The sequence below is a fragment of the Caretta caretta genome, chromosome 10, assembly GCF_965140235.1.
Source record: "Caretta caretta isolate rCarCar2 chromosome 10, rCarCar1.hap1, whole genome shotgun sequence".
Lineage (NCBI taxonomy): Eukaryota > Metazoa > Chordata > Testudines > Cheloniidae > Caretta > Caretta caretta.
Genome location: NC_134215.1, coordinates 8,927,711 through 8,951,523, shown reverse-complemented (window position 1 = coordinate 8,951,523; position 23,813 = coordinate 8,927,711). Strand labels below are relative to the sequence as shown.

At 46.4% G+C, this 23,813-nt stretch overlaps 1 protein-coding gene across 1 annotated transcript; it reads right to left on the bottom strand.

The window, feature by feature from the left end:
• Positions 1 to 604: 604 nt before the first annotated feature.
• Positions 605 to 4,434, bottom strand: ATP5MF (ATP synthase membrane subunit f). The gene is made up of 4 exons (XM_048867846.2): positions 4,303 to 4,434; positions 3,269 to 3,376; positions 1,305 to 1,421; positions 605 to 791 (listed from the first exon to the last, which is right to left on the bottom strand). The coding sequence occupies exons 1-4, from the start codon at positions 4,316 to 4,318 to the stop codon at positions 763 to 765; spliced, it is 270 nt and encodes an 89-aa protein (XP_048723803.1). The 5' UTR covers positions 4,319 to 4,434; the 3' UTR covers positions 605 to 762.
• Between the last annotated feature and the right edge of the window lie 19,379 nt (positions 4,435 to 23,813).

Genomic DNA, 23,813 nt, shown 5'->3' with positions numbered 1-23,813 from the left:
TTTTGCCTTTACCATCACTTGGGCAAGGGTAGTTCTACACACATCTATGGAAGCCTTTTAGGACCAGTGGCAGGAGCTGCTTGGCAACATACTATTGAAGACAACCACGATCAGAGATCTTACTTAGAAGAACAGTACAGAATAAAAAGGATGAAAGGGTTCCTCCAGCAGATAAATTTTGTTTTGTATGAGGCAACCATGATTATGAGTTTTAGGCATCTGTGGCTACAATAAAGTGTCTGTTGGCATCTTAAACAATTGAATTCTCCTTTGCTCCACTCACAACAGTAAGAATCCTGTTAAAACAAGTTCTGACCAGTAACATTTGCACCAATTTGGTTGAAGTGAAGGGATCATTAAAGTAGAAGGTACCCTATACAGTGGTAATACTGCTCAGTAAAATAGTTAAAGATTAATCAGTCTTATCCTTAGTCATTTGCTCTGCACATTAGACCTATTTATTATTAAATGGCAAAAGGCTTTCTAACCATCTTCATTATACCTACCATGGGGGCGGGGGGACGACAACACACACTCACTTTTCAGCACCAGAAAGTGAAAGTCTCACCATATTAAGAATATTAGCTACATAAACCAACCAACCTTAAATGTACATATTTTATTGGTCATAGAATCTGCCTGGAATTATAACAGTACAGAATTCGGTGAAAATGGCTTATATGCCTTCATCAGGGAAAGTTGTTCCAGCAGCTGAGTCCAGGTCCAGGGCTGTAACTTGCATTGCTGCAGTAAGTTAATGTTTCAATGATACTTCCTCCAACGATCATGCTCTGCATTATTTAAATTAAAACAAGTCAGTATGCTGAAGTCATAAAGACCGTTTTTAGTACTTACGTATTTAAAGTACAGTCTAAGATTGCACTACACAGCAGGCAGTTGACTACTGCTGGACAGTAAAAGCAGTGAGATCATCTTTGTTCGCCATTAGCACAAGTACTATTTTGTAAATTATTTAATTCCTAAATATTACCAAACCGCTAATTCATCTTCACAACTTCTGACAGGCAAGTATTAGACCCATTTTCTACATTGGTTAAAATTAAGTGAAAGTTGCAAAACAGCAGAATCGGGTTAGAATTTAGCCCCCCGATTCTTAGTCCCATGCTCAATCTGTTAGTATGTGTCTTGTCAGTGTTTCTCAGATATATAAATAAGAAAGTTAAGCACTCTCTCTCTCTTTGCTTCCTCTTCCAGGAACAGTTTTTTAAATAAAATGTTTTTCCCCAAATAGTTCTACAGACTATTCTAGTGTGCCCAACCATACAAAATAAGGTTTTACTTACTCAAATGCTCATAGTTCCAAACGTAGCTGACAACAACATAACCAAAAAGCACCATAGCAATACCACCGATGCCCCCTTTCTTCACATTGATGTACTTATTTAAGTAGCTGTCATAACCTAAATAGGGGAGAGAGTTATTTTCTTAGGTTCAGTGTCAATTAGACCCTGTATACAATTATACTTACGACTCAAAAGTCATTTTGTACAGTTACTTACTGCACCCCTTTCAACAGAAATTCAGATGAGAAAAAATGCAACAAAAAATCACTGGAGATGATAGATGCTCTTTTCTAAACATACTAATGCAGTGGTTCTCAACCTATTTATCATTGTGGGCCGCATCCAATATTATCTGTATGGCCCTGGGGATGTCACATGGGCCACAGCTGTGTGCTGACTGGGCCACAGGTTGAGAACCACTGTACTAAAGAAACAAGTCTACCAGAAGACAACTCTCACGTTAAGAAAAATAGGATCAGTATTAGCTTTAGACTCATGTATGGAAAGGAGTAAGAGTGACTCAGTATCTTGTTTCAAGCCAGACACTACTGTGACTTTCATGAGATCAAAGTTGTTTCTCCAGTTATCCAGTTTTTTAAAGAACTATATGCTCTGTCTACCCAACTATGATTAGTCAAGAATACTTTAGCTCATTGGAAGCTACATGTGTTTAAAGATATCTGAAGATGCATATGGCACCTACATAAACCGTGAAGTTACACAGAAGTACAGTATTTAGAAATTGCTTAGTCCTTAGGGTTTTTGCAAAATTGTTACTGAATTTCATTAGTCTTTGTATTATGTTAATCTCTACCAAAAGCTTGTTTCTTACCAAGCCACCATCACCTAAAATTACACATTTTATTTGCCTCTTGTGATAAAATTCAGGTCCCACACACTAATTTTAAGGAATAAGCAGGCCATTTTACTGACTTAAAACTTCTAAAAGATCTATTAATTGATATGTAAACTGAAAGCGTATTAAACCTCTGAACAGGCTGACAAAGCAACCTTAATGAATTCACACACATTCAAAAGAACAGAACAATATACTATAAAAGGCAACATTTCTGTGCCTGTTTTAGGAACATAAGAATTGACATATTGAATCAATCAGTGGGCCATCTAGTTTGGTATTCTGTCTGTATCAGTGGCCAGTACCAGCTGCTTCAGAAGCAGCACCAGGCAATTGTGGGATAACCTGTCTCCAGGGAAAATTTTTGCTTAACCTCTACAATAGTTAGAGGTTGTCTTATGCGCCAAAGTTTCTTCCTCACGGGAAGGATGGTGACAGTATTTTTAAATATGTGCATGGTGCTGGTCAGCCTCAGTAGAGGAGATACTCCCACTTCCTTAACGAGGGGCAGCATTCCCCACTGAGGGTAGGTCTACGCTTGTGATGATGTGCAGGATACAGAAGCTGCACACCCAGCTACCACAGGTATAAACACCACCACAGATGATGAGGCACAGCTCTGGCAAGTAGGGTTAAGTACCCAACATGCCTGAACTCTAGGGTATATGCCCTATGTGGCTCTCTACAAGTCTAGCATGCCGCTGCCACAGTGAAACTCCAGCAGCTGGGAAAGGCAGAGCTGTCAGAGCCCTTCCTCACTGCCTCCCCCTTGCCAGAACTTTTCATTGCCATGTGTATCTACACACGGCAGCGAGTGTGGATGCAGGCTGTTTTTCACTGTGATGGGTAGACAAGCTCTAAGTCTGAGAGGAGTGGGGGATGGGTGGGGCATATACTACCACCTCGTGCTCCCCAGCAAAGCCAGGTATGGACATTTAGGCCCAGATCCTGCAGTTGGCTCTGAGCAGGATCTGATAATGTGTGCAAGGTTAGGCTATGTGGAAGGGATCTAGAGGGCAGGGCAGCTCCACATCTGTCCTTGCCGTCACTAGCTCTTGGCATTGCCCTTTACCAAGGCTACCGCTGCTGGCTCATGGGGCAGACTCACCTCTTCGCACAGCCCCAGTCAGCCCGGAGGGGGTGAAATCCCGCATTGCAAACCAGCTGGGCAGCTGGCCCAGCTTCACGTCCAGCAGCCTGGTATCTTTGAGGGGAACTGAGACATAGAGAAAGCCCAGTCAGTGCCCATTTGTCTGGGAGTAGCTGCAGCACCGGGACAGGGACAGAGAGAATCACATTGGAGGGGAGGGGATCCGAGAGGTGAGCAACGGGGGCAGGGCTCCTGGGGCTGTGGGGTGAGCAAGGACCCCCGTCCAGGGGATGGGCAAGGGGGGCAGGGCTCCTGGGGCTGTGGGGTGAGCAAGGACCCCCGTCCAGGGGATGGACAAGGGGGGCAGGGATCCCCGTCCAGGGGATGGGCACGGGGCAGGGATCCTGGGGGTGCGGGGTGAGCAAGGACCCCTGTCCAGGGGATGGGCAAGGGGGGCAGGGATCCCCGTCCAGGGGATGGGCACGGGGCAGGGATCCTGGGGCTGTGGGGTGAGCAAGGACCCCCGTCCAGGGGATGGGCAAGGGGGGCAGGGATCCCCGTCCAGGGGATGGGCAAGGGGGGCAGGGATCCTGGGGGTGCGGGGTGAGCAAGGACCCCCGTCCAGGGGATGGGCAAGGGGGGCAGGGATCCTGGGGGTGCGGGGTGAGCAAGGACCCCCGTCCAGGGGATGGGCAAGGGGGGCAGGGATCCCCGTCCAGGGGATGGGCAAGGGGGGCAGGGATCCTGGGGGTGCGGGGTGAGCAAGGACCCCTGTCCAGGGGATGGGCAAGGGGGGCAGGGATCCCCGTCCAGGGGATGGGCACGGGGCAGGGATCCTGGGGGTGTGGGGATGGGCACGGGGGGCAGGGGAGGGCCAGGCACTGGAGGGAGGAAATCCTGGGGGCATGGGGGGGTCCCTTTGTGGGGGAAGGGGTCACGCTGCGGAGGCCGGGCTGGGGCCAGAGGCAGCCCGCAGGACCTGGACCCAGGGCTGGGCGGGAACCAGCCGCCGCCGCCTCCGGTCACCTTGGAGCCCCCGGGGCCGCACTCACCGGGCCGGTCCGCCATCTTGCAGCTGCGCAGGGTGTCGGTGCGCAAGAGAGGAAGACGGGCAGGACGCGGCGCTGAGACTCACGGGAGGAAGGGCTCAGACGCCGGAAGTGAGGCAGCCGCTGCCGGCCGTGGGCGGGGCGCCATGATCGGGAGGGCGGGGTTGCCTGGCTCCGGGCCACGGGCGAGCAGGCCCGCCCTCGCGTGTCACGTGCCAGGAGACACCGCCCCCCCTTCCCCCCCCCGTGCGACCAGACCACCCACGTGTCGCTTGCAAGGCGACGCCCCCCGTGAACAGACCCCTGCGGGTCACCTCCCCGGGCCCTGCACCCCGCCCAGTGGCCGCCCTGTGCTCTCGGGGGCGACCTTTGTGTGGTGCCTGACACACAGCAGCAGCTGTGCCCGGGCACCGTCTGGACTTTCCCCCAAACGTTACCCCGGCCTTGTGTCTGCCTGAGAACGGCTCCCTTGCGCATTCTCCCCCTCGCCGGACTCAGTGCCGTGTATCGAACTGACGTCACCTCGCGTGAGACTGTCACGACCTAGGGACGCAAGAGGCGGAAGTCGTGTGAAAGCGTAGTGACTCGTGGTGACATAGGGTAACATCTTTGACCCGTGACCAAGCGGTATCACCCTGCGTCGGAAATGTCTGCACAGTGCATCTCTACGCCGTCTTGCAGAGAGGCCGCATGAGGACTTCCGTGCGGAACTTGATGCAATGCAATGATTTTTGTATGCAAATAAGATCAAGTTACATGCAATATCACCTACCATCTCAAGGCAAAGACATAGAAACGTAGGAATTGCCAGGCTGGATCAAACCCAAGGTCCATTCTGGTCCAGCGTCCTGCTGCTGATAGTGGCCAACACCAGATGCTTCAGTGGAAAATGTAAGAGCCTTGCACTAGGCAGATGTGGGAAACTCTATTCCCCACATTAACAGCTTCTCTACACTTACAGGGGGATCGACGAGCGATGCATCAGGGGTCGATTTAGCGGGTCTTCGCGGTCGATTTAGCGGGTCTAGTGAAGACCCGCTAAATCGACCGCCGATCACTCTCCCATCTACCCCTGTACTCCACCGGATCGAGAAGAGTAGGGGGAGTCAATGGGAGAGCGTCTCACGTCAACATCGCATAGTGTGGAGCAGGCGGTAAGTTGATCTAAGCTATGTCGATTTGAGTTATGCTAGTCACGTAACTCAAATTGATAGCTTAGATCAAATTTCCCCGGTAGTGTAGACAAGGCCTAAGTCTCATCATCATGGAACATAACAGAGAATAGCTTAATACACGAGATGTAATATCCCTTCCAAAATTTATCAAATATGATGCAGTAGAACCTCGATTTTATGAACACCAATTTTATGAGTAACCGGTTATATGAATTTTTTTTCCTGTGGGAGAAAAACAGTAATCACATAATGAAAGTAATGCTGATGAAGACCAAGTCAATATCCCTTAACATTCCAATGCCCTCCGTGCATTGGAAATCACGTTGCAGTGTTTTGAAGGACAAAAAACAATGCAGTGCATCGTTTTGCAACTTATGCACTGTATCTTCTGTACTTTTGAGATGTTTAATTTTATTAACGTTTTGATCCTCCATTAGTTTGTAAAAGAAGGGGTCTACTATAACTTTGGATATTCTTCTTAGCCATGTAAAGGTCCAGACCCTTTTAGAATCTTGTTAAGTTTTTGGGTCCAGTTACTTTCTGTGGCAATGAATCCTGTATCATGTTAGAACATCTTTGTTCACGAAACCATCACGTCGCAATGCATCATCATCACTTCCATGTCTGGTCATCATGAAGTCACATGAGTGTTCTCAAGGAACAATGCAGTGTGAGGACACTGAATCCGAATGACATCATGTCATGTGAAAACATCACATGGGTTAGATCAGTGGTTCTCAACCTATTTACCATTGTGGGCCGCATATGCAGCTCTCTATGTGTTATGTGGACCGCATCCACACAATATATATACTACCTGTATGGCCCTGAGGATGTCACATGGGCCACAGCTGTGTGCCGATTGGGCCGCAAGTGGACCGCTGGTTGAGAACCACATGGGAGAATGTTACATGATGTCCAAATGGCAGCGCCACGCGATGAAGTTACATGATATTGTTGCCATATCACATCAGAACATTGCATTGTAATAATGTTTCACAACCCTCCCAAAAGTTATTTGGGGTTTGCTAATATCCTGCAAGTGACATTTCCAGGATGTAGGATCAGTGCAACAAAAACAGGACTATCCTGGCACTGTCAGCTCAGATGATATCAGAAGTCTAAGGGCTGGAGAGTGAAACACCCATAAAGCTCTTTCTCTTTTACCGTTTCGAAAATACTAGAGAGTTGGAGGGTTTGATCTTTTTTTTCTATCTATGTTACTCCAGTGTTTCTTAATGTTTCTGAAGCTGAGGACCCGCTACCTGCCTCTTCACCCTAAAAGCATCTAAAATATGTTAATTTTATTGATGGAAAGAGCCTGTCACTGCAGAGTCCCCATCTCTTTCTGGGCCCTTTATGGCGTCATGGATTTTGGTTTGTAATTAGCATCTCCATCGATCATCCTACTCCTCTTGTTTCTGTTCCCCACACCTCTGTGCTCTCACCACATCCCTCTTCTGTCTCAGGATTGTATCTTACAGAATGGTCTCAGATGCTGTGTACGCGCTGCTATTAAATTACTTATAGGATGAAGGGGGTGAGTTAGGCCACTAGCTTTTCATATACTAGTGATTATGTGTCAAGCGAAAAATGAATCACGTGGTCCCATCTTCGTCCCTTTCGGGCTTTTTTTTACATGTCAAAACCATCCCACCCTTCAGCACCACGGGCAAAAGTGGCCAAGGACTAGTACAGCAGAAGCCGTAACTAAGAACTTCTGTGCCTCTGCAGAGGCAGCAGAGTGTAAGGATAGTTAGCATATTACCTACAGGAACTGCGCCTTGCCGTGATGAGTGCTATTCCTTCCTTTCCATAAATATTAACAGATCATCCAGATTTGTTTCATGTTTAATTTTCTGTGCCCACTGTTGGGGTCCCTGGGCATGTGTGGGCTGGGCAGCAAGGAGATCTCTTTATGCAGAGGGGAGGGAGGGACATACGCCTACTGTGTAGATTCTGAGAAACTAGATATGATTAAATGAATGATCATTTTAACAAGTAGAAAACCCCAGCAGGTGTCAGCCTTGCTTAGCAGAACTGTTCGTCGAGAAATAATCTCTACATTAGCCCGACCTCTAGAAGTTTTAAAATGACATAATTCAAACTCATGAAATAAGCGTTGGGTTTTCTACGAAAGCAAAATTAATCAGCAGGAAACAGAGACTAGCTGTCCACGGTGCCTTTGGAGTGCCAGGAAAGGCCCGAGCTTTGCTACCACTTATTCTGATAGTACTATTCTACAGTTTAATAGACTCTATCCTCTGTTCTACATGTTCAGGTCATATTTTGCCTTAATCAATTTCTTAACTTAGAAGAATGCTCTCTCCCTTAAATAAGAAAAAGGATGGAATAGCTTATTTTCTTTTAGTTATTAGTAGGAACCAGTATTAGGAAAATGTAATGTGCTCAGTCAGTGAAAGGAATTATTCCTCCCCAATGGTCAGTTAAATGAGTTAAAAATCCTTCTATTCAATTAAGTTTTATTTTATTATTGCACTTACCGGTAATGTTTTTTTTTAATTGCTAAAGTGGCCCTCTCATGTGGCCTTTTTCTTATATTGCTAGACTCTATAGGCTCAGTCCTGCTTCCCTTCCTGAGGCATGTAGTTCTGTTGTCTGAAATGGGACTATTCATGTAAGCAAGGATAATTTGCAGGGGGAAAATCTGTAGGATCAGGTCCTTTCCTGTGGAAAAGTGCCCGGCACTGTGCAAAGAAGACAATGTCAGGCTGGTGGCAATTAAGAACTGTCCACCTTCTTTTAGAGTAAGAGTAGAGATAGTAGCTGTTTAGGCCCAGAGCCCTAAAGGTGTTTAGGTTCCTAACTTCCATGGAAATCAATGAGAGTTAGGTGCCTAAATAAGTTTTGAGGAGCTGAGTTTTAGTCTTTAAACAACCTCAACCCTGAGCGGAGCACAATATTTACCAGATGTAAATATGTGCAGTGGTTCTGAGACACATAATAGCCTCCTGGACACATAATAGCCTCCTGAAGTGCTGCCCTGAGGCTTTCACGCAGTTCTCCAGGGACCTCCTAAATGGTGGGAAGTTACTTCCCAAGTAATCACATGGAAACACCAGGGATTTCATCTATCAAATATACAGAGTGTTTTGTAAAAGAATTCAATCAATGCTATGGACATTTTTCTTTTTATATAGCATCCTTGATGCACAATATTTCAGTATGCTTCATGGGGAAAGCCAATTGTAAGCTAAAGAGTAATGACAGACACGGATTATGGTTTTGTGGGGCCCTGGGCCAGAGCAAGTGGGGGCCCCTCCCGACCCCTTCCTCCTGCAATCCGCTCCTGCCGGTGAAATGAGGTCGGGGCGCGGGGTCCTGCCCCCCCCCGCCATGCTCCTGCTGGGGAGCAGGGTCAAGGTGCGGGGGCTTCCCCCGCCCGCATGGCACTCCTGCCAGGGAGCGGGAGAAACCCTGCAGGAACGCCAGGTGGGCGGAGCAAATTGGGGCATGGCAGCGCCCATTTTTCCAGGGCCCCTGAATTGGCCGAGGCCCCTGGGCATGGGCCCCATTGGCCCAGTGGCTAATCTGCCACTGAGTAAAGAAAAGGAGTACTCGTGGCACCTTAGAGACTAAAAGAAAAATGCCACAAGTCCTCCTGTTCTTTTTGCGGATACAGACTAACACGACTGCTGCTCTGAGACCTGAGTAAAGAAAGGTTTTATAGCCAGATGAATGAGAAGTGGTTTAAAATTAAGGTTTGTACAGTGCCTAGCACAAAGGAGTCCTGGTCCTACATGCTGTGATAATACAAATAATAATAATAACTTCCTTGTGCCTCGTAAAATATTTTGAGATTCTTGGATGATGAGCACTACAGAAGTGCAAAGTATTATTTAATATTATTATTGTATTACTGAAGTAGCAGAATGTTTGCATAAATCAAACCCATCCAAACTGCAAAGGGTCCACACTTAGCTTTTATCATACAGTAATGATACTTTGCATTCCTCTAGCTCCTTCCCTCTGAGGTCCTCAAAGCACTTTACAAACATTAATGAATTAAGGTAGGTAAGGGATATATGAGGACCCCTCCATCCATTGCTATAATGGAGCAGTTTAGCAACACAGAGCAGCACTACTTAGCAATAAGGACAGGAAGTAAAGAAGGCTACCACAGCTAATTGAAACTGCAGAGAGAATTCAAGCAGGCAGATTGCAATTATCTATATTGGAATTTGGTCAGGACACAACGATTAATTTCCTATGCTAACAAAAAGTACTACGGTTTCTTCAATGGCCCTGGTGATCAGACCCTCAGTTTTACATCACAACCAGAAGACTGTCCTCCCACCTAACACCTTAATGGGATATTGGTTTACCACTGACTGGAGAGGCGGGTACCACTTAATGAATTGCTAGCACAACTCCCTAGAACAGGAAGATGTTACTTGCAGGTCTCCTAGCCAAGTAGTGATGCAACCCAATCCTACTTATCTTTTGAGATCTCGGGGCAACCACAGCAGATGATAGCTTGGCTGCAGGCATAGTGTTAAGTTTGGTGCACACAGGGCATGCAAAACATAGCAGCAGCCAGCGCATTCAGCACTTTGCTATCATTAATGTTTCCTTAGAGTGGCTGCCCTGGGAAGCCCTCATATCCTGGGGCCTCTTCCTCTTCTCTCTTTTGGTCCGAAGTTCTTTTTCAGGTGGGGTTTTCTCTAAGATGAAAAGGAAGAAGAGGAAGATGACAGCTGCAGAGATATTGGCTGTCTGGGTCGGGAAGGTAAAGAGGAGGCCTGAGACACGATCTGTTAAGACAGAGATGAAGCAAGAAGGGAGGTTGAGACATTTTAGAGAAAGACTGGCCAAGCAGTCTCCTATCTCATAAGCACTTGCTGCTTCTCCATTGTCACGAAATACAGTGGCTGGAGTAGCACAAGGCCTTTCTTCTGAAGACCCTGAGCTGGCAGGTGATGTTTTTGGGTCATGAGAACTGAAAAGGCTGAAAACTGGAGCTAGGTTCCACAGGTGGGCATGCAGCTGCAGAACCTGAAGCTGATGCAGACAGAGTTCTGAACTTTCCAAGTTGGCTTTATATTTGTAAGGTGCTCAGATATCACTGTAAAAACAAGGAGGAGTCCTTGTGGCACCTTAGAGACTAACAAATTTGATATCACTCAGATATCACTCAGATATCACTGCGCTGGGCATGGTATAAGAACCTAGGTAGGTTAGCTGAGAGTGGATTGCAATATCATTATCCTATCTTTGTTATTTACCAGTCTTGACCATTAAAGTATCTGGCCCTGGTGACTGGGCAACAAATGGCAGATGAAATTCAATGTTGCTAAATGCAAAGTAATGCACATTGGAAAACACAGTCTCAACTAGACATACAAAATGGTGGGGGGGTCTAAATTAGTTCTTACCACTCAAGAGAGAAATCATGGAGTCATTGTGGATAGTTCTATGAAAACATCCATTCAATGTGCAGCGGCTGTCAAAAAATCTAACAATGTCCGGGGCCATTAAGAAAGGGATTGATAATAAGACAATAAATATCATAATGCCACTATATAAAGCCATGGTATGCTCACACCGTGAATACTACATAACGTTCTGGTTGCCCCATCTCAACAAAGATATATTAGAAATGGTAAAAGGTACAGAGAAGGGCCACAAAAATGTGTAAGGATGTGGAACAGCTTCCATGTAAGGAGAGATTGGAAAGACTGGGACTATTCAATTTGGAAAAGAGATGACTAAAAGAGGATATGATGAAGGTCTATAAAATCATGAACAGTGGGGAGAAATTGAATAAGGAAGGGTTATTTACTCCTTCATGTAACACAAGAACCAGAGGTCACCCAATGAAATTAATAGGCAGCAAGTTTAAAAACAAATAAAAGGAAGTACTTCTTCACACAACATAGAGTCAACCTGTGGAACTCATTGCCAGGGGATGTTGCAAAGGCCAAAACTGGGTTAAAAAGATTAGACAAGTTAATGGAGGATAAGTCCATCCATGGACTTAGGGATGGTCAGGGATGCAACCCCATTCTCTGGGTGTCCTTAAGCCTCTTACTGCCAGATGCTTGAATTGGACGACAGGGGATGGATCACTTGATAATTACTCTGTTCTGTTCATTCCCTTTGAAGTATCTGCCATTGGACACAGTTGGAAGATAGGATATTGGGCTAGATGGACCATTGTTTCTGACTCAGTATGGCCATTCTTATGTTCTTATAGCCCTGTTTTAATGAAGGTGCAGGACAATTACTCGGGTGATGGATCTAGGTATGCGTGACAGCAGATCAATCCCCTATGACCTGACTGAGCGAGTGTGATCTACAGGCATTCACAGGACAGTTGACAACTAAGAGATGCCCTTGTTCCTTGCTTGTGAATATATCTCATTTCAGATTTCTGTATAGATAGCATTTTCTCAGATGCCAGCCTAAGGGACAATTATACATTAATAGCTACTTCTTTCAGAAGCAGCCAGCCCTGCTCCTGAGAAACGGCTATTTTCAGGCAGCCCTGTTTCTGCAGAGCTGCTATTTTTAGTGACTTCTATTTCTGAGGAGAAAAAAGCCATTTCTTTATCTCTAAACCATGGCCCAGACCCACTGGCTGCCTCACATTTTGCAATAAACGTTTCCTCTTTACATCTCAGTAGCCTAGGGAAAGTGGCTCTCCAGTCATTACACAAAGCAACGATCCAAGCAAGGTCTAACTAGGCAGACAAAGACTTGCGGGAGTTGGTCTGTGCACATGTACCTTTAATTCCTTTTCAGTTAACAGGGAAATGTAACAGTTCCCTCCTGAAAAATGCGGGACTTTGGGATGCCTACTTTGGAAGTCCAATCTGCTATCCAGTTTCAACAGCCCAAGAGTAATGATTAATCCCGTGCTTTAGGGTTTTGTGAATCAGTCTGGAGGTGTGGTAATATGTGTTGCGCATGTGTGATGGGTCTCACTCACAGCTAGGGAACTGCCTTGCAGCCGGGTCTGGGAATTAGCTCTTGCCCACTCTGGAACCCCTTTTCATGGATTGCTCACACTGTTCTCCCATCTCTCGTTGTGACTTGACCCTCCGGGCAGGTCACTATTTAATCCTCCCATTCCAGAGTATCAAAGTCCTCCTAGACAAACTGTCCACATGCAGGGTCAGGCAGTTTTCCGATCAAAGTGCAGGTCCGGTACCTCTTTCCCAGTGGCTGGTAGAGGAACCCGGGTCCACCCACTACTCTGACCTCCAGCCCAGGGACCCTATGCTTAGCAACCACGGTCTACTCAATCTCCAGCCTTGTTGCTGTTTCCCTGGGCTCCTTCCTACCTCACTTCTCCATTTCCTGCCCCACTGTATTTCCAGCCCCAGCCCAGGCTTCCTCCATTCCCAGTGGCTGCTTCACCCCCTCAGCTTCTTTACCAATGCTGTAGTCCAGGGCAGGATCCAAGGGCTTATGACCCCCCCTAAAACTACTTCTTATCCCTAGCCAGCTCCCTTTCTCCCTCAGCAGGGACTGCAGAACTCCTCCCTTCTAGCCCCTCTTGTGCTCCATGTCCTGACTTTGTACAAGCCCAGCCTGCCTCTGCCCAGCAGGGCTGCACCTTCAATTAGGCTTTATCAGGCCCCGACTGTCCTTCAGGTGCAGCCTATAAGTTAACTGGCCCTTTTTAACCTGCTCAGGCCTTGGTAATGACACTATGTAAATGACTCAAGGCAACAGACGTCCCAGCTTTATGGTCATTAACCTATTGCATGTACACATCTGGCTGAGATTGGAACTCAGAATCTGCAGCTTTAAGGTACAGTTTTCCCTCCCTGGAAGATAAAAGAAGCTCCATTCGTGCAGAAGAAGCCGTTGTACTGCAGTAGATCTCACTAATAAGATCCGGATCCCATTGAAGTTAATGGGAGTTTTGTCATTGACTTAAATGGGTGGACTGGTCCAGCACGATGCAATATTGTTTGTGCCCCCCCGCCCCAAGTGCTATACGAGGGATGAGATTATAGTAATATACCAGTAATACTTCTTTCGTATTAGCGGAACTAGCTCTAAACTGGTCGCCAGATACTAGAGTGAAGCAACTCTCGTGAGAGCGAAGACGAAGCTTGTCTCAGCTGGAAGCAGTTAGTTTTATAGCTTGTGACTGCTCTGAACATTCCAGGCAGATTGCAACAGCCGTGTGGCTGAATGTAGCCAATATGGGTGACAGCAGCATCAGTGGAGAGCTAGACCATAAAAGAACCATTGGAGCTGCTCTTTTAGTTTACAGGCTAGATGCCAGGCATTCTGGAGGCGAAACTAGCAAGTTTGAATTCCTTGGCCTCCTCTGGATGTTGTGCCTATGGGAATCACTACAGATTGGTGCCCAACCAGTCAGGGCCGGCTCCAGGCACCAGCTTTCCAAGCAGGTGCTTGGGGCGGCATTCAGAATGGAGCAGCGGTCCGTGTCCCGCAGCGGCAATTCGGCGGCAGCTCCGCCGCTCTTCCAGGGGCGGCAGCAATTCGGCGGCGACTGCTTGCGGCCGCAAAATTGGTAGACCCGCCCCGGCCACCAGTTGGTGAACGTCAGCTACTCTGTCTCCTGCTGGAGGCCATAGCTGGAGAAGGAAGTATGTGCTGATTTGTGGTGGATGGGCGACACCACCCTCTGCTGGAGAATAGGAGAATTGATCGTAACACTGAACTAGCAGAGTTTGTCCTTTAAATGGCCTGATGGAGGACAGACTTTCAGGCTACTCTTGTCCTGAGTTCAAATCCATTGCGTTCTTTCAATGTCGCTTTTTATACAGTTCAGCCACACAACCCAGCCAGCTGATCTTTTTCTTTCTCCAGTGGACTGTCCCTTCCCAGAGTTTGACAAGGGTTTTGTGGAGATTTAGATGCTGCCAGGCAGAGCAAGACAGTAAGTGGGTCCCATTTGCTCTACAGTCACAGCTGGCATCTCATTCACTCTGGGCTTGTTACTATTTACAGTGTTATTGTTGGCAGGACAAGAAAATCATTTCTACCGGAGCTGGATTTGCTGCTTGTAGTGGCAAAAAGAAAAGGAGGACCTGTGGCACCTTAGAGATTAACCAATTTATTTGAGCATAAGCTTTTGTGAGCTACAGCTCACTTCACGAAAGCTTATGCTCAAATAAATTGGTTAGTCTCTTAAGGTGTCACTAGTACTCCTTTTGTTTTTGCGAATACAGACTAACACGGCTGCTGCTCTGAAACCTGCTTGTAGTGGGATGCTCCTGATTTTAAGAGAGCTGGACCAAAATATAACTATAAATCTTCATTCCAATGGAAAACATCCCCTCTGGCCGCATGGAAATATGAACAAGCAGCTCTAACGGGGTATCTAATACACACTGGTTACCACGGGCACTGCTGATGCATCAGAGTTACTGCTCCCTCATCAGCACAAGGGTTTTCATAGCAAGACAAAAGGCAGAACAAATCCCCAGCAAATCCCATAAAGGGAGAAGGCTGGAAGAGGTTTCCTTAGCACACAGAAATGATACAGGAAGGGAAATCCCTTTTCTTCCAGAATTATTACTTAATATATTGAGGTTTCATGGTACCATAAAGCCCCACGGATCAGGGTGCAATGGGGAAGGAGCTTGGTGCAGAGTAGACAAATGGCCCTTTAAAATGGGCTCTTGAAATGGCACGAGGAAGCTCTCAGTGTCCTTCCAAGAGGGGGTGCTGTGATAATCAGGCCAGACCATTCTGTTGCCATGACAGCAGGGGGCATCCATTGTGTGGCAAACAGCCCGGAGCTGCCATTCCACCCCCTGCACGAGGGAAGCTGGCTGGAGAGCTGTGTAAGACCAGCAAGCGGGAGGGAGATAGCTGCAGAGAGGAGCAACGTGGCTGGGTGAAGAGAAACACAGAATGCCCATATATAAATAGAATAAGAAAGGACAGGATGGGGGGCTAGAGCTAGTTACATGCAAAGTGTCTGCATCTGGGCCTTTAAACGCCAGGAGAACAGGAAATAAATAAACGCAGGTGGAACCAGTTTTAATTACAGCATGAGATTTGCGGAGGAAATGAAACCCACTCACCAGCCAAATCCAAAGCCATTCCACTGAACGAACTTTCATCTTGTTTACTGGAAGACACCTGCCTTGTAAGGGGAGAAAAGTCAGCAGAGGGGAAATGTCGAAAGAGCGAGAACTGCCGCTTGTGAGATCATCAGCAGAACACACACCTGAGCAGCTCACTTGACACCCACAACCACACAACATCAGCTGTTGCCGAAGGCCCAGGCCCAAGCAGCCGAAGGAAAGTGGTTAATAATGGATTCAGTTATCTACTAAAACAAAGGGACTGGGCAGCCAGTTTACTGTAAGCGTGTTTATGTTGTGTCCCTACTGCTAGGGGACCAGCTTCTGCGTTAGGGGTGGGACTGTGCTAGCATGTCACATCTGCACTTAAGCACAGCTACTGATAGCTCCGTTTCCCTGAGCCATGTGAGCAAATGTTTTTCTCTCTGCGTTCTATATACTAGAGGCTATTTAGCAGGTAAGTCTCTCGTACCCCTTAAGTACAAGGATTTGCACTAATGATCCTACCTACGGTCATTGAGGTGCTGATCTGTTCTTTGGTGCAAATTAAAGGATGCTCTGATTTACAGGCAGTTCTGGCAGCCCCTTTTGCTGAGCCAGACAGTCCACACGTTCAGCAGGACAGGTTGGCACTATAGACATGTTTTAAGAGAAAGAAGCTGGGGAGGGGAACTCATTGTCTGTGGTGCAGAAAATCAGAGCAATGAGAAGCAAAGGAGACATTAGAGGACATAATTGCTGCAATTGATGTTTGAGATGTGTAACTGATGCATGGAAATTTCCTGGATCTCAGTGGTCTTGTAAGCCAATGAAAGGGAGAACACATTGATCTCTTAGCTTTGATCGTTGAAACCCCTCCAGAGGAGCCTTCTAAATAAAGACACAGACATCACTAGATTTCCCTCAGCAGGATTTTACAATCTAAATGCAGCAAGAGAAGTGGGCAGCTTTTGCCTCTGGCCTGGGCTGTAGTGGAAGCAAAGATGCCACCCCTCTGCCAAACCCTCTTTGCTGAAGGCACCATTTGTTCAGAGCAATCTCTCTAGTGACCCTGGGAAAGTGTGGACAGAAGAGTTTCCCTGAGGAGGACGGGCAGAGAAAGATGCTTGCTTCCTGGCCATAGTGGGGACGAGGCAAGGCAGGTTGCATCGGCTCAGTTGAATCACAGGGAAGTTCTCTGGCATGTGTTGTGCAGGAGGTCAGACTAGGTGATCACAGTGGTCCATTCTGGAATCCATGAATTTATGAAATGCGGGTAGACCCGTCTTTCCAACCACTGCAAGCTGGGACTTGCATCAGTCCTGGGCCATGTGCTATGCCTACAGTATTGACAGACCTGAAAGGTATTAAATAAAACTTTGTCACGTTTTTAAGCCTGGTCTAAAGAGGTTCTCAACTGTGAGTAGAGCAATGTTGTTTTTTTTTTTTACAGAGTAAGAATTCCCTAACTCCAGGAAAAGCCAGGACTCATTGGCAGCCTTTCTAAGCCCTGGCTGCCTTTGTATTCTGGACACAGGCAAAGGACATTACATGAAGCATGAGTGAGTCTCGGCCGCTTGTATCAGAATGGGAGCTTATTATTTGGCACTGTCTCCTTTTACTGCCTTGCTACTGAAATGAGAAAAGAAATGAGACAGAAATCTGGGAACAGAAGGGTAATTTACAACTCATGAAAGAGCAGATCAAATTAATTAGCTGTCTGAGGGGCCACTCTGAACTGTGCTACAGTGCTCATGCAGGCTTTTCTGTATTACAGGGTCCGTCTGTGCTCTGCTTCTGAGATTAGATGTGCTGGGAGATTAAGGGCAAAATTATTAAAGAGGTTAAGTGCCCAGTGAGGGATGCAAAATGTGTATGCAATTGATTGCCTAATTTGTGTGCAAAATAGACATGACTGGGTGTTCAGATCAGGTAATCACATGCTTAGAAGGCTACTTATGACACTACCTGTTACTAGTCACAGTAACTACATGTAAATTATGTGTGCAATTACCCATATAATTGCACATCTAACATTTTTGAAAATCGAGGCCTAATTCAATTCCTAATACTCCTCCTTTTTCCTCTGGCTCAGCCCACATTAATACTTGTCATTGCCATGAATGAAAAGGTTTTCAAACATGACATCATAAAGGCCCATCTACAACAGCAAATCAAGCCTATTGTGGAATTGCATAGCGCAGTAGCACTTCTGGGTCCTGTTATTAGCCACCTTGGTCCTTCTGGTGGAGATGGGAACATACAGTGTTTTTATCATGTTTCAGCCTGTTCCACCTAGCCTAAGAACCCTACCTGGAGAAAGAACTTCACAGTCAGAAATGTCCTAAAATGTGTTCTTTTTTGTGTGCATATTTAAAAAAAACCTGATTTCCATCTGAGAACTATTTGTCCTGATCCCGAGCTTCTGCAGTTTAATTTAGTCAGCAGATGCCATCTGAATGTTAATGCCTTCTTAATTCTCACCTACATGCTTTTATTCGTATTAATTTGGTATCTGGGGCTTTAATATTCCTTTTTTTCCCCTATTCTGATCAGTTGAACTCATTTGATGGCAGTATTTCTGTGGCGCTTGCACTGTGTGATATATAATTACGCGTAGCAGCGATATGTGTGCAGTGTATCCTGCTTGTCCATTGGATTGTGTGTGAGCATGAATGATGTGATGTGCCAGGTGATTCGAAGTGAAGGGTTACTGATCCCTGATGGGAATAACCAAAGAGGGAAGAGGGGTCTGAAGATAATTTCCCTTCCCCCCTCGCCCCCCGTCATTCTGATGCCATATCCCTTCACTGAGTTTTCCTGGTAAACTGGAAAGCCAAGAGAGCAGAGTGATATTGTAGTGGCATGTAGACTGCAGGCATAGGTACTGTGGCTTTGGTGCAGTCAGCTTTCCCTGACCAACACATCTATTAGTAAGTCACCTGTCACATGCTGCTCATGTCAGATATGTATAATAATATATATTACCTTTCCTCCTGAAAGAACCCAAATATATGTATTGTATTATAGGTGAGGTTGGTGGCATCACCTATTATTAAGATTGCCCGATGCTTCCTATTACCAGATCTTTTTAAAATTGTTTATAACTTTGACAAACTTTAGCCATTTGGGGTGAAATAGACTCATAGACTTTAAGGTCAGAAGGGACCATCGTGATCATCTAACCTGACCTCCTGCACATTGCAGGCCACAGAAACTCACCCACCCACTCCTGAAATAGACCCCTAGCCTCTGGCTGAGTTATTGAAGTCCTCAAATCATGGTTTAAAGACTTCAAGTTACAGAGAATTCATCATTGACACTAGTTTAAACCTGCAAGTGACCCATGCCCCATGCTTCAGAGGAAGATGAAAAGCCCCCAGAGTTTCTGCCAATCTGACCAGTAGCCTAGCGGGGCGGGGGGGGGGGGGTCACAGGGGGGAGCGGGGTAGCAGCCGCTCTACCACTGAGCACAAGTGGTACCTTTTTAATTTTTTGGTGCCTTTTTAATTTTTACTCACCCAGCAGCGCTCTGGGTCTTCGATGGCATTTCGGAGACAGGTCCTTCACTCGCTCCAGGTCTTCGGCGGCATTTCAGCGGCGGGTCCTTCAGTGCCACTGAAGATACGGAGTGAGTGAAAGACCTGCCGCCAAAGTGCTGCCGAAAACCCGGGGTGCCGCCAGGTGAATACAAGCACCTGGCACCCTTTTTTTTATGTCCGCTCCTCCTGTTCGTGCCACCTGGCTACACCACTGAATCTGACCCAGGGGAAAATTCCCTTCTGACCACAAATATGATGATCAATTAGACCCTGAGCATGTGGGCAAGACATGCCAGGCAGATACCTGGGAAAGAATTCCAAGTAGTAACTTGGAGCCCTCCCTATTTAGTGTCCTGTCTCCAACAATTGGGGATTCTTGCTACTGGCAGTCGCTGATGGGCCACATGCCATCGCTGGCAGTCCCATCATCCCCTCCCCTCCGTAAACTTATCAAGCCCAGTCTTGAACCCAGTTAGGTTTTTTCCCCCAGTGCTCCCCTTGGAAGGCTGTTCCAGACTCCTCTGAGGGTTAGAAACCTCCACCTAATTTTGAGCCTAAACTTGTTGATAGCCAGTTTATAGCCATTTGTTCTTTATAGCCATGGGGGGTACCTGCCTCAGCCTGAATGTTTTTGCAACAGTTCAGCCAAAATCACTCAGATATTTCCAAGGATGAGACTAGGAAAAGATATTTTGTTTTGCCCATATTAAAAAATCCTGGTGGCCTTTTCTTTGAAAAACTCTAGCACCCCCCGGCTTTAGAGCAGGGACTTGAAAATTCGCAGGGGGTGACTGACCTTTGCAGATAGTGATAGGGAGATCACAGCTTCATCCTCCACTGAAATAATGCGATAATGCAGCCATCTCTGAGGTGGGGCTATTCAACAGTGCACAGCAACCCTGTGAATATTTCCTTCATATGAAACCATTAGAGGAATTTTAGGTAGGCAGAATCTAATCATTACTTGTTCTGGAATTAGGCCAGGACCGAGATTACTCTGTTCTGGCAAGAGCATGGACTCTTTAATGACCACAGTGCTCAGGACCTTTGTGGGCACATGCCATTCTTTGGGATGAGATATAAAACTAGTATTGGACTGGGGCATTGGTTCGATACAGACTGAGAGAAGAGTGCCACCTACTGAATCATTGACATCACTTTCTGAAGCCCCCAGAGTTTTCTTCGGAGGTCTCCCATCCACCTGCAAACTGAGCCGTACCTAGCTTGCGTGACGGGTCACCAGCAGAGCCCAAGGTAGCCAGACTAGAAGTTTCTAGGGTATTTGTAATATGGGACTTTTGTCATAGACGTTTTGCATGTATTTTGTCATGCACAGTTGTGTGAAACAAGGGGAGTCTCTTTGGGCGTGTCATGGCCAAAAGAAGCAGAAATGATGACACACAAACCTTGAGCGTGTCCAGTGAACACAGGCACTGACATGAGGCTGCTCACAGACCCTTCAAGGGCAGAGCACAAGAAATTGCTGACTCCTATTTTTGGCTGGGAACTACAGTTGGTCTGCACTTTTGTTTTGATTGCAGGCCCGATAACGTGCCCTTGGAGACCCGCACCGGGAATGTTACATACGAAAGGAGGGTTCATTCGGGGCCAAAAGCAACACCAACTTAGAGAATGAAGGAGAAAATAGCCAGTTTTATGAACACAGCCATATATTTGTGCTGCAAAGAAAGAAGGGGGAAAAAATGTCCACGTCCCAGTCTCGCAGCCTTTGGAGTTCACACCCGGCTGGCAGGAGGGAGAAAGGGAGCATATACCCTGAGTCACCTCAGTATAGCTGGCTGAGGGTAACATTAACTGAATTCCAAAGCAAGTACTCCTGACTGACTCCAGTCAGGATGACATGAATCCTTAGACAAGGAAATGAATTAAATAGGGGGAATAAGGTGCCTTTTACCAGGTGCATCTGGATCCCTTACTGACTGGATCCCTTTATGTCATGACAGGGTTCCCACTTTTAGAAACACGTCAGCTAGCGTGGTTTGAGGCTAGAAGCAGCAAGGTCTTATCACAGCTGTTAGAGCCAGGCTGAGATTTGGGGGGAAGCTCTCCAAATGGGAAGGGAGAGGAGAGAAGGGAAAGGAAGAGAGAGAAAGAAAGACATGTACAATGACTTGAAACTCACCATCTTTGTCTTTAACACATTTAAAGCCACATTTTCGTAAACAGTAGCTACATTTGCACACCGGTGACCTAAACCTGGCTTTGCGCCCTCAAGCTATCTAAACCAATACAGAGGCCAAGTTAAATCCCCTTTTGAGATGTCAGCCAGTTCTCGCAACTTCTTGTTATTGTAGGGAAGGGAATACATCCCTGGAGCCTCCCCAGGAACCCCACTTTCTGGGGAGGATGATTTTCTCAAGGGCTCAAGCTTTCCCCCTACAATGTTGTATGACGATACCTGCAGACCAGAGCTGGAGTCTTCTTTTGGATGCCTTCCCACCTTGTGTTACTTTCAGTGGATCACTTTGGTTCTGTAGAAAGTTACGTGTGTATGTGGTTGTCTTTTAAAGCAGTGAAGGGTTTGAAAGTGAATGCATTTGTTCGCAGGGCAGCGTCCCCTGGAAAGCTGGGATACCTGAACTGCATATGCCAATTAGATATTTGATTGTGCAAATTAGAAAACAATGATCATTCTGTATATTGGTCAGCTTCCAAGTTCAAATTTCAGTCCTTTATTTCTATGGCGTGGGGACAGCAGCTGATACTATTTATCACAAAAGATGCTTATTGCCATGGTATCTGGACCCCATTGCAACATAAACCAATTTCTGTCACTTACCATACCGGATAGGTAAGCTGATTCTGCCACAAACCAACTCCCACTTTGACCAACCTGCTAGAACAGGGGTGGCCAACCTGTGGCTCCGGAGCCCCATACAGCTCTTCAGATGTTACTATGCGGCTCTTTGTGTAGGCACTGGCTCTGGGGCTGAAGCAACAGGTGCCAACTTCCCAGTGTGCTGGGGGGTGCTCACTGCTCAACCCCTGGCTCTGCCATAGGCCCTACCCCCACTCCACCCCTTCCCTGCGCCTGCCGTGCCCTCACTCCCCCCTCCCCCTGAGCCTTCTGCACACCACAAAACAGCTGATCGAGAGGTGGGGGAAGGACAGGGAGGCAATGATCGGCAGGGCTGCCGGTGGGTGGGAGGCGCTGGGAGTTGGGGGGAAACTGATGGGGGGCTGCTGACGTATTAATGTGGCTCTTTGGCAATGTACATTGGTAAATTCTGGCTCCTTCTCAGGCTCAGGTTGGCCACCCCTGTGCTAGAAGGAGCAAGTTCCAGAACCCTGACCTCTCTACGGGACGCCCAGCCCATGAAGTTCAGCACCATCAAGAGAAAATAGCTTTCTGTCTGATGGCAGCTGCTGCACGAGACAGCAGAGACTGGTTATAACACAAGAGGGGGTAAACGAGAGCTAGCCGAATAATTCATTACCCCTGTGAGTTAGGGAGTATGTGGTGTTGTCCTCATTCTCTAACTGGAGCACAGAGAGGTTGAGAGACTGCTCCAAGGCCACAGAGAGAATCAGTGTCAGAGCTAGGGTTCAAACCCAGGAGATTCTGGTTTCTCAGTCCTATGATCAGACAACTAGATCACATCGGCCTCTCTCCTTGAAAACCACGATCTATATCAGGGATCATTGTTAGATCTGGTCACATTATTCATTATGTATATCTTTAGATGTGAATTTTGCCCTCTCCTCTGTTTGTGAATGGTTCATGACTCAGTTTTCATTTTATGTATGCGCTCACCAGATACCTTGGATGGACAGTTATCAGAGTGTCTGTTCAAGGGTATCAATGAGCTGAACATAGTACTGATAATTGTTTGTGCCTGATTCATGCAGCTCTAATGCAGACATAAGAAGAAAATACTAGAAAGAGACTGAACAGGAAGAGATAACTGCTTGAGTTAAATATTTGCGGTGATGTCTGGACAGTAGGAAAGAGAAATTCCTTCCTACACCAAGAACATAAGAACAATGTCAGACCAACGGTCCATCTAGCCCAAGATCCTGTCTTTGACAGCAGCCAGTACCAGAGCTTCTGGGGAAGTGTACAGAACAGGGCAATTTTGGAAAGATTCACCCCTGTCGTCCCCTCGTGGCAGTGGTTTAGGGTTGTCCTGAGCATTGGGCTACAACCCTGACCATCCTGGCTAATAGCCATCAATGGACCTGTCCTCCATGATCTTATCTAGTTCTTTTTTGAACCCAGTTATACTTTTGGCCTTCACAACATCCCATCGCAATGAGTTCCACAAGTTAATTGTGCATTGTGTAAAAAAGTATTTCCTCCTCTTTTTTGCATTAAACCTGCTGCTTGTTAATTTCATCGGGTGACCCAAGGACTTATATAGTGGCTTTATGATATTTTCTGTCTTATTTTCTATCCCTTTCCTAATAGTCCCTAACATTCTGTTAGCCTTTTTGACTGCTGCTGCATATTGAGCTGAAGTTTTCAGAGAACTATCTACAATGATTTCAACATCTCTTTCTTGAGTGGTGACAGCTAATTTAGAACCCATCATTATATATGTATAGATGAGATTATTTTTTCTAATGTGCATTACTTTGGATTTATCAATGTAGAATTTCATCTGCCATTTTGTTGCCCAGTTACCCAGTTTTGTGAGATCCTCCTGTAATTTTTTGCAGTCAGCTTTGGATTTAGCTACTGTGAATAATTTTGTATCATCTACAAACTTTGCCATTTCACTGTTCTCTCTCTTTTCCAGATGATTAATGAATAAGTT